General features: G+C 29.7%; 2 protein-coding genes across 2 annotated transcripts in view; one reads left to right on the top strand and one right to left on the bottom strand.

The window, feature by feature from the left end:
* Positions 1 to 1322: 1322 nt before the first annotated feature.
* On the bottom strand, positions 1323 to 7355 carry rswl (roswell). Its single transcript, XM_014415989.2, has 2 exons — positions 6278 to 7355; positions 1323 to 5786 (listed from the first exon to the last, which is right to left on the bottom strand). The coding sequence occupies exons 1-2, from the start codon at positions 7221 to 7223 to the stop codon at positions 5500 to 5502; spliced, it is 1233 nt and encodes a 410-aa protein (XP_014271475.1). The 5' UTR covers positions 7224 to 7355; the 3' UTR covers positions 1323 to 5499.
* Positions 7356 to 11222: 3867 nt separating this feature from the next.
* LOC106677832 (hydroxyacyl-coenzyme A dehydrogenase, mitochondrial) overlaps positions 11223 to 12016 on the top strand; it is a 28959-nt gene continuing 28165 nt past the window's right edge. The window contains exon 1 of the mRNA XM_014415975.2: positions 11223 to 11362. Within this exon, the coding sequence (XP_014271461.1) occupies positions 11267 to 11362 (96 nt within the window). The 5' untranslated portion in view covers positions 11223 to 11266. The remainder of the gene's footprint in view (positions 11363 to 12016) is intronic.

Genomic DNA, 12016 nt, shown 5'->3' with positions numbered 1-12016 from the left:
TTGTGCCTTTTTTATTGTGGATATGCAATATGTCTAGTCAAGTCAAAGTTGGGCAAAACTTGATTATTTTTTTATTCAAAATAAAAAATATGAATACTGAGTACAGAGAGCTATGAAGTACATGCATATTCAACAATTATGATTACTTTTATTTCAAATTACATCAGACTTTAAAATGATTGTGTATTTTTGTAATTGATTAGATTAGACTCCAAAATTGTAAGTACACTTGTAATAATTTACTCCTTGGATTTAAATACCATGTAATAGAAAATTTCCAATAATCTCATTATCAATTTTTTGTATTCAATTTTGAATGAAATGTACACGAGTACTGAGTACAAAGTGAAATCAAGTAGTTGTTTCCTTTCCCTTATATATATATTAGATTTTACATTTATATTATATATATAAATATATAAATGTTATATTAAAAATAATAAGACATACTCAAAGTATTAAAAGATGAGTACATTTGTACAATTACTGAATGAAGTAATTAATACTTCACTTATATTCAAGCAATAATTGTATCCAGACCAGTTCGAGTATGAATTCCTTGTACTTATCTTTTAATTTAGTTTAACCTCCAATGTTCTCTAACTTAAGCAAGCTACATGGATAATCCTGCAGGTTACAGTGTCATAGCCTCAATCTCAGTATTCCCACTCTGGGACAGTAGAATGCTGAGGTTTGCTTCGTGGGTCCACTACATAATAAATGTTAATCCGCCTATATCGGGTTAAATTTTTTGTATGTAATTATTCTCTGTACTCATTCATTTTGAATACAAATAAATCATTCTGAGCTATTCATTTCTTGGGTATAATTTGCCCGACTCTGTTTTAAGTTGATCTTTTAGTACAATGGAAAGACTACTGACTTCCTATGCAGAATTAACTAAAAGGTTTGAAAATACAAATACTCCAAAACGATATTTTATGACTTTACACTTCAAAAATAATCACATGTAAAATTCAAAACTTGATAGAATAACTTCAATTCAAGTGGAATAGTTTACGATAAGTTTTCTTTAACAATATCAAAAATAAGAGTTCTTCAAGCTTGACAATGTATATGTAAATATTAATGATCTATTATGTGACTTTTAAAATCATGAGAATTCCCCAACTCGCAACCAGCAAGACTACTACTTATAAGTTTTAGTAACTATATTGTAAATAATTTTCTGTTTTTTATCATTCTAGTATCTATTCAAAACAAGTATGCCTTTGACTGTGTATGGTAGACAATGGAGGGATTACAATTTCAAAACTAAAATAATATATATTTTTATAATTCAATAAATATTTATACAGAAGTTCTACGATTATTAAAATGTGTCTTTTATTGTTTCTCAAAATCTCACTATGCTTATTGATCTATAATCATCTTGGCTTCTTTTCACAATGCATTAGTCACTTAGAGGATTTATAATTCCTGAGGTCATTACAAAGAGCTCCACCAAAATTAATGAGTGCAAGACATCCAGATGTGAAACATAAAATGGCTAGAATTCCTACTGCAATATATAGGTCCAACATTGTGTTTCAGAGTTTACACTACATGATTTCTAATTCAGAATGTTCACATACTAATCCAGGATCTCAAGATAAGCTTGTAATTTTGTTTTTTTTTTTTTTTAATTTTTGTATGCAACTGAGGACTTTATGTTTTAGTAATTCAGAATATCAAACAAATGTTAAACATGTGTGAACTTTTCAAAAAGTTATTATTTTGGCAACTATGATTAATTTCTATATAAATCTACCATATAAATGGATCAATAGTTAAAGATTATGAGTCAATAATTCAATTAAATAAAATCACTTTTAAACATGGGAACTGTTCTTGTTTCACACTATAATTTTAAAACATATATTTCAGCCATATCCCCAGTCAACTTGATAGTTTCTTTTTCTTTTCCTGAACTTCTGGAGCCAATAAAATCTCAACATGCTCGGCTGTTCATTCTTTCCTTTGTTTAGATTAGAAATACTCTTTTTCAGTATATTGTTCTTAACATTTTCATTAGGAGATGACACGATATGAGTAAACTTACTAACCAGTACTTCGTTTTTTGTTAATTATCAATTACATTTGAAATCATAATAGCATGTGTTCGAATACTATATGTGTCAGATTATATTAGTTTTGTGGTGGCTCCCATAAATTTAAATTATGCATCATCACTTTGGTTACAAGGTGAAGGTCTTTATCTTTTCATCAGTATATTAGACAAGAATATCATACAAAACTAATTTTGAGGAATTGTAATAATCAATGTCTCATAGAAATAAAAACATTTATTCTATCATGAGAACAGAAAATTATGAACCATTTGAGTTAGGAAACTCAATGAAATATAATAAGAGATGTATTAATTTAATGGCAGCCATAAATAATAAGTACAACAAAAGGCCACTATCAATATGGTGAAATTGGTAAAGGAATTATGATACCCATTTTTCACATCTGCTGAGTATGTCTTCTGGACTGTAGGACTGTTTTTTCATGTTAATAGTTGAATGTTATATGCCCATATATTTATTTTATTAACAGTGAAGCTGATGACCCTTTAACTGCTTTGAGAGTAGTTTTTATTGCCAAATTTTTGCCCTCTTGGGTTACTCATTACAGATCTGACACAAATATTACCACTTGTCTGGATTGGTTAGAAAAAACTATTGAAGAAAATAACTGAAAAGTTAGGATTTTGAGAATTTTCAGGCAAACTATATACATAGAAAGATTAACTTTTAATAAATACATAGACAGCTTCATTAAATGGACATTCGGACCAAAAAAGTTTGAATTACTCAGATTTCACTGTACTTAAATATTATATTTGTTTGTAGGAAATTATTGATACACATTTGTTTGTATATCAACACTTCCAGATTTAATCTAAACCAACACAAGACTTGGTTAAAGACAAGAATAATAAACTTTCTGAAGGCAGGTAGGAGTTCAATGAGAACCGAAAATATAAAAAAAAAACAATGTACAGTACAAAATATTTAAACTATATTTGACAAAAACTAAACATGAAAAATAAAAGAAAGAACTAAATTATTTATAATTATGCTAACCCAATACATAACATAAATGGTGATCTTCATAAAACAAATAGTAATATATATTGGAAAGAGATAGTTGACCAAACAAAGTAGATTATAGGAAGATAGTCCGGGTGGTAGTGAAACATTGGTTAACATTTAAAAGTTTTCCTACTATTTTGTACCATTATTGACCACCATCCGGACTATCTTCCTAAAAGTAATAACTATATTTATATAAGGCTAATCAGAATTGTACATAAGCCAAAACAAATAGTTAGTATGTTATAATAAATCATACTAAGATCAGGTTAGATCATTGTCCTGTAAAAATGTTGAAGAAAAAAATTGGATATTTTTGGATTTTTACCTGTTCACTAGAATAGTGTTTGAGATAAATTTTTCAGACAGAGTATAAAATATAATACTCTCCTAAGAAGCATTAGATTCACCCTTTTTACATAATATTAACAATGTGGGTATATAATCTGCTCACTTTTATGCTTCCTCCATTAATACATTAATTTAATTACAAAATTCTTTATTGCAACTGCAATTTTATATAAATTAAAACAATTTATCATATCTACAGTATAAAATAATTGAACATTAATTTCACTATCCAATTATAATATAAATTTCTTGTAACTAACATACACAAACATAAGAATAAAACAATTTTGGACTATCTATTAATGTAATAATAGATAATTCAAGGAAGCATTATGTAAAAGAAGATTTTATATTTACATAAAAAAAAAATTTTCTATTGTTTAACCATTTTTATGGTTTATATATAACTCAATTACATAAAAGGATATGGACATTAATACTGTATGTGTAATCTGGCCAAACAATCTCTTGTACTGCGTATTAACTTGAGCACCCCTGAATACCGTTTTGTTCAGATGAATATGGGTCGTACCATAAAGCCAACCGCTGCAAATTTGAGATTAAGGTCGTCAGTACATCAAAGTGAGCAAATGATGCTCAGATGAGTATGGGCTTTGTAGTCAGGAAGATCTGCACTAAATGTTCCCTCTTCCCTCTGTCAATTCCCTCCAGTTGGCGCATTATTTTTCAATCTCATGCAAAGTTATTTACCCTTTTACTTAATTTAAATTAGCGACTTCAATTTTACTTGTTTATCCACCTTTTAAGTCAAATGGAATTATCTTAGAATGACTGCCTTACCCTCATGGAATATTACTACAATTATCGTATATTATGAAACCACAGGGATAAATTTTATTACAATTAAAAAGAAGAAGATGGATGGGGAGAAATGTCTACCCTAATCTGTATTTTAAAACAAAATAACTGACTTCTTGAAGCATGACTATAACAAAAATTACAATTAAAAACTTTAAGATAGTTCGCTTGAATTAAATCACATATTTACAGATTGTTTTTAAAATCATTTAAAATAGGTTTAATAGATTTAAGTTCATTATATATTAATATACATATCACCTATAAATTATCAACAGTCAACAAAGGTATACCATTTATTCTTTTATACACTACAGAGATGTCTTTGTTCTTGATAAACAGTGTTCTGCTGCGGTTATAAATTTAAATAATAACTTTAAACATTACAATTACCTTAGAAAATTTAGAAATAAAAACAAATTGGTTCTTAATCCATATATACATGTATATATATTTATATATGCATTTTTATAAATCGATTGTGTTTGTACCTGGAAATTTTTTTATTTTTTGTGAAATATGAAGTGTAGATCATATTGATAGCTTGCTTCACAGTGTTGCAGAGTACATTGCCACTAGCTTTACGAAAAATACAATTAAAAGTTTTCTCTTTTAGGAAAATTAAAACTTTTCAATTAAATAATTGTCTAAACAGATTTAGGTATAAATTCTAAATCTGTTCAGTCTAAAAATTGTTTTTAGATTGGATTTTATTGGATATAGAATTGTATAACTGTATCTGGGGAGAATGGTATAATATCTATGCACCAGATCAGACAAGCACAATTCCCAGAACAGGCTGGCCTTTCTGTTCGGAGTTGCTCAAAAAGGCTAAATTCTCATGTGGGTTGGGTTGCTCGTCGCCCCACCCTCCCTCTGCATGATTCGGGTTGGCTGCTGTTCATTTCGGCCATTTACTCAAGTGAATTTGCAGCCTTCATGGTAACAAAATTATCATTCAATAAATTTTGAATAATGTCTGTTAGCTTATAGAAGCTAACCCATGACAACTAAATTACAAAAAACAAACTCATAAAAGTCTAAGAAAGAATAAATTATTAAATAGAGGTAACAATAATGTGCATAAGAAATGAAGATACAGGCTAAAATTATCTTTTCGACAAAAATATTATTCAGACTAGATTGAATCATGAAATATAAATCAAACAGAAAATAGGAATTTGATATTTGAAGTGTTTCTAGTATTATTTGTCTAAATATAACTAACTTAATGAATAAGATTTCTTTTCTTTAAATAATGAAAATTGTTTGGGCGGTAGTTTTCTTCTTCATTTTTCTTTAATTTCCTTTTGGGAACATTTTGGAAGGCTTTGTCCCAGTTGCCATATTTCTTCATATCTAATAGAATTAATAGCACTTGATTTAAGGTGAGTGATTTAGACCCAACTCCCCAATCTAAATAGAAATCCAATGGTAGTTTTGCCATTCTCAATCCAAGAGCTTTTGCTTTCCCAAGTGACAGTGGGTCATTATTCACTTTATCGACCATTGCACCTGGTAAAATTTATAAAATATTAATTCCAGTTTCAACAAGTTAATAATAATAAGTTACAACAATTTCATCAATACTCAAATATTGAAATTTAACCCAAATATGCATTAAGAGATTTGGATGAATTTTAACTTTGCAATAAAAACCCAAGGCATTGCATTCCTCTACATCACTATTCAATGAAGACTTGGGGTTTTAATGTAAAATTAAAGCTCTTAAAAAATAATCTATAAAACAGTTTCTTAAAAACACTGAAGGGTTCCATATTGCAAATAACCACTAATAGCAGTTATAATCATAGAAATTTAAATTTTGAAAACCCTAAGGTAAAAATATTAATTTGGAAACCTAACTTTTTTTTAAGACAAAATTATTTAGTGTAAAGTATTCACAAAAAATATCAAATAAGTTACTTATAAAAATCACTGATTAATTCAATTAGTAGAATAAAAATTATTAAATAAGAACTGTATTAATTAATGAGAATAAATACCTATGATGTATATATCATCATGACTGTAAGTTTTCAGATTCTGCCTACAATGCGGAGTTAGGTACACCAATTGTTCTTTGGGGAACAAGTCCAAGTAACTGTTTTCAGTTATATTCAAAGGAAAAGTCTCATCATAAAGTGTTGGAATAAGTTTATGCAACTTTTGGATCAGCTTGGATGTTTTATTAGCATTACAAAAATATAAATCAAAGGGGTCATCAGAGGACCGGTTTTCAGAAAACAAATACATCAATTGTTTGGCACATAGAGAGGACTCTTTGGGAGTCATATGTTCATCATAACTACAATCAACAATCAGTTTTTGCCCAAACATCATTGCTCTAAAAACGTTTTGGTTCATATAATGATCAATGGTAGTATCATAAATTCTTAGAAAAATATTTGATCCTCCAAACCCATAGAATATGTGATCTGTCTTCCTTCTATCTTCCAAAGTAGTATCACTGCCAGCTTTGAGGTTACTTTGTTTTTCTTCCTTTTTTTTCTTTCTGTTCTCTTTTTTTTTCTCAATAAGCCACCAAAAGAGAAGTTGTTTAACTCTTTGAGACCTAGTTGGCAATACAATTAAATCTTTCCACTTCTCATTTGTGAGAACTGATGGAACTCTCTGGCCTTCTTGCCTCAACACTTCAACTTCTAACATAAGAACTTTCAACTTTTTTAGTAAATCCTCATTACCACCAGTGATAGATTGCATATCTATTTCATGGGAAGATTCATTAATGCCTGCTTCAGTTGATAATAACCTAATAATGGATGGGGAATAGATATTGCTACAATGTAAATCATTCCTGAAAACATTATTTAAACTTTTCTCACTGGATTTTGATCTAAGTGTGCATCTCAGCGAAGAAAAACTGCATCCTAAAGTTTTGGAAAGTATTTTCAACTTGGAAACTGATATAGTGCTACGAAAAATTAACATTTTAAACAAAATGAGTTAAATAACAATAGGAACAACTATCTTTGGTTTTATTAGTTTAAGGATCCTAGAATTATAAGGACATGTGAAAGAAACATTTTATGAAGAGTAGGTAACCTAACGTAATAACCTTACATCTTGAAAAACATATACATTAGGGATAAAACATCGATGTTTTGGATTAAACATCGATGTTAAAAACATCGTTGTTTTTTAACACCGATGTTTTACGTTTGTCCCAATTTTTCTTTTTTTTTTTCCAAAAGTAACTAAATGTAAACAAAAAATTTACAGTATAAACAGATTCCTATCAACATTGGGGTGGGATAAAAAGGTACCTCCAACCTTCACGCTAACGACGTCATAAAGATTACGGCAAGAAAAACATTGATGTTTTAAAATATCTGTGCTCAATATTAAAATATCATCGCATACAAATCTTTGCCAAAAATACATCGATGTTTTTGAACAACCATTTCAGTTATATAGGGTCTGATCAACGATCACACCTTCTACGGCCTGTCAGAAGTAGTTTTTGGAACAAAGAATCCGACTTCGACTACAAAAAACATAGATGTTTTAAAATATCGTTGCTTACAATACGTTAGCAAAATATTTATAAATAATACAGTTTAAGATATATTTAAAAAAAAAATCGCAAGGTCAGTACGGCTTTTTCACCATTTATGAAAAATATAAAACTAATGTGTAAAAAAAAAAGGATTAAGGAAAAACATTTCCTTTAACATTTTGTTTTCCCGAAAAAAAAAAAATCTTTTCAGGAGACCATTAATACATCACTAGCGATAAAATGTATAAAAAGGCCACCATTGACCACCATTGACCACCATCCGGACTATCCTAAAATCTATTGGATATGAACAACAATTAATCTTCTGATAAAATTCATACTTCTGAATTATGTGAGAATGGATTTCTTTTCTTTATAATTTTTCATCTTTTCCAAGAGGGTTTATTTTATACACAAAAAGTTAACGTGCATTAGGGAGAAGACTTAAAATTACTCTCTTAAATGCGAGTAAAAATGTTTGACTTACAAGAAGATCACCGATTACAATGAGACTTCTTTTTGGTTATAGGTCGAAAAATATTAGACACATGTTCTTGGTTCTTGCCATTGCCCTCTAGGAGCAAAAAAAAATTGTTATTGCATACCACCTTTGCTCTCCACCTATTTAATGATTATTATATAACCAATAGATTTGTTCTGTTATTGTGTAAAATAAGAACAACAAATTATTTATTGTATTAAATGAGTTTTAGTATCTAAAAATTACAAAAAAACAAAAGAAAGTATTTAAATATTTATTTGTAATATTATAGAAAAATAAATTATTATTTGAGGAAATAATTTTGTTTATTTACCGTCAGTGTATCCAACAAATTATTTAATAACGAACAAAGAAAAGAAACTGACCTGTGCCCAGTACATTATTTATTTGGCAATGCTGATGTATTTATATACTTATCCTTTCATGTCCTTTTCCACCATCTGTTCTGTGATTTCACAATCCATGCAAATTCTCTTCTCTTTTGTCTGTAAACTTCAGTCTCACTGCTCCATTTTCTATTTTATGTTTGCTAAACCATTTAATATAGGCTTAGTATATATATATATATATATATATTGTTTATTTTGTTTCAGATGTTTCCTTTCCTAAATTTACTAATCACAGTAATATCTCTCGACAGTTATTCATTAGATCAATGAGGTATAAATATATCAACATTGTCAAATAAATACTGTACTGGGCACAGGCCTGTTTCTTTTCTTTGTTCGATATTAAATAATTTGTTGGATACACTGACGGTAAATAAACAAAATTATTTCCTCATATAATAATTTATTTTTCTAAAATATTACAAATAAATATTTAAATACTTTCTTTTAGTTTTTGTAATTTTTTACATACTAAAATTCATTTAATACAATAAATAATCTTTTATTCTTATTTTCACAAAAAACAGAACAAATCGATTGGTGGAAAAAGGACATGGAAGGATAAGTAATATATTACAATTTGAACGGACAGCCGAGGGTCAGTTCTCTGGGGACTGAGGAAAAGAAGAGAAATACTTAACATTGCTGTGAATGAAAATGTTATAATGAAAATGCATGACTAGACTAGTTATTTTGGCTTCTAGTTGTTGCCTATTACATCAGCAATATAAATCGAGAACAACACTGGTGAAAGTACTGCCCCTTGTGGCACAACACACGTCAGTAGAACGGTGCTGGAGTGCTTTTCTTGAATTCGTACGGTGAGACTTCTGTTCTCGAAGAATAAGGGGATGACCGAATAAACCTTCTCCGGGCATTCGTAATCTATAAGCTTACGGATAAGATACCGTGAGAAACAGAATCGTAGGCCTTTGTACAGTCTATGAATATTATAACCGTGTCACTACTATGTCAGTTCATCTTTAAATTTTTCAAATCGATCAAATAATAAGCCAAGAAAATAAATATATCGTTTTAATTATATTTAATTTGCCAATTTATTCGTATTTTTTAAAAAATGGAACGTTTTTAGATTTTAGATTTGTTATGAATTTATAATGATGGGTTAATAGTTGACCATAAGTATATATAAATGAGGAGAAGATGGTTGAGAGTGTGGCCAGTGAAGATCACAAATAGGTAAAAAATTATTTATCAATGCTAACGTTTTGGCCAGAATGTCAAGCCTTCTTCTTCTTTTCAAGCCAAGATGAGCCCTGATGATTTCTTAGCCTTGATGAAGGCTTAAAATTCTGATCGAAACGTTGGCTCTGATTAATAAGTTTTTACTTATTTGTGTTCTTCACTGATCGCACCCCGACCATCTTCTCCATATTTATTATGTATTTTGTTATATAATTCAGGTTTAGTGATAGATTAAAACTGTATCGTACTGCGAAACCGCCGGGACCCAATAGAGCCTAGAAATTCAATGAATTTTACGAAAGCCTATAATATCGTCGGTACAAAGTGGCGTACTAGGAAGGCAAATGGAAGCTTCCCAGAGCGATTGGTTAATCGCCTCCCGTTTTAATCATATATACTTGCTCACAAGTTATTCCCTTTACCCAAGATGCAGATCTCTAGGGTCCGTCTGTATCTCATTATTAGCCAATGTATTTTGAAATGGTGTTATTTTATTTATTATTATTATTATTATCATTTTTATGTGTAAGAAAAGGAATGTGTAGCTCATTGGTAAGGCACTGTGCTACGGACTATAAGGACCTGTGTTCGAATCCGGCTATGGTAAATAATTATTATCTGTTAATAATAATTATCTGTTACACTGTAGCCCTGAGTTAACCCTGTGGGTTTGTGAGCCCTCCGTGTGTTTGTGGGCTCACTCATACTCATAAAATAGGTAAAAATCTGGTGGTCGAGCGTGATTCTGACCAAATCTTCTGCTTGCACAAACGTTGGTCTAGGAACAGTACTTCCTTAGAAAGTACTGCACCCCTCCCCCCAATATTTACATCCTCAAAGTTTTCAGATTTTTCGAAATGCAGCATTTTGAAATGTTTTGATTATTGATGACTAACAATGTATTCTGTAGTTTTATTTATTTGAAAAAAATGTTCTAAATATAGTTTAATGTACATAATTATGTAAAAAAATCATTAAATTCATTGTAAAAAAGAGAAAAAAAAAAATGGAAATTTTGAGAACAAGGTTGTAGAGCTATAAAATTCTAAGATGCGGGGGGGGGGGGGGTATATTTCCGAATAGATGATATGTGTTCGAAGAGAAAAATGAAGAAATAAATAAAAAAACTAAGCGAAAAATGCTCAGCTTGAAAGATGTGTGTGGAATGTGTTAAAACACTATCACATCCATTTCAATAGTTTAAGAATATTTTTTTAAATCTATCTTGTGTACATGCGTAACTGATTCGATATAAACGAAATTACTGAGTTGTATAAAAAAAACTTATCGGTGAAATAGCTAAGGACGTGCTTAGCACATCCACCAAGGGCAGAGTAGGGGGAAGTTCTCGGCACATCGACTACAACTGCAAACCAACATGCTTCATACTGCGAGGTTCTCTTCTGCGGCGTTCGTTGGCATCAAGCATGTCACCGTCATCGGGGGCGGTCAGATGGGATCCGGTATTGCTCAGGTAGGAAGTTATATAATGAATGGATTTATTTTTTATTAATTATTTGTATTTAATTTTATTAATTAACAAAAATTAACATATAATTACGAAAAACAAAGACATTTACATTTTTAAAAATACAAGTATTTTTTTTTTTTATTTTGTGGTTGAAAACGTACTTTGTACTTACATTCTGAGAAACTATCTGTAATTTATTGTAGTAATTAAACAAAATAAATAGGTTTCAACAGAGTACTTTTAAAAATATTCTTCGTGCTAAAATTTCACCATTTTTATTTTACAAAAAGTATGACAGAAATATAAAAATATACAAGTTAACTAAAACTTACATCCCTCTCTTGACTCTTTATTCAATGTTAAATAGTTGTTGTATCAATAGTGAAAATATTAAGAATGATTTATACGAGGAGTATAAATAATAATAATAATAAGCTGTTAGCTTGAAATCTTACCGCCAAGTGTTCGCATCATTGACTTGGCGGTAAGCTTTTAAGCTAACAGCTTTGATGAAGGCTAGAAATTCTGGCCGAAACGTTGGCGCGATTAAATAAGTCATCTCAACTTATTTGTGTTATATTTTGACCGCACCCCCAACCATCTTCTCCTCGTATAAGTCATCCACGGTCAACTATCTCTCATCATTATTAAGAATGA

The sequence above is a fragment of the Halyomorpha halys genome, unplaced genomic scaffold, assembly GCF_000696795.3.
Source record: "Halyomorpha halys isolate HHAL.00 unplaced genomic scaffold, Hhal_1.1 Scaffold8.1, whole genome shotgun sequence".
Lineage (NCBI taxonomy): Eukaryota > Metazoa > Arthropoda > Insecta > Hemiptera > Pentatomidae > Halyomorpha > Halyomorpha halys.
This window is presented reverse-complemented; position numbering and strand designations above follow the sequence as displayed.

Excerpts from the sequence above, each read along its gene's own strand:
- rswl (XM_014415989.2), bottom strand. The coding sequence starts at position 7,223 with ATGTTAATTTTTCGTAGCACTATATCAGTTTCCAAGTTGAAAATACTT. Across the intron at positions 5,787-6,277 it reads TGATGATATATACATCATAG|GTGCAATGGTCGATAAAGTG; the intron begins GTATTTATTCTC and ends AAATTTTACCAG.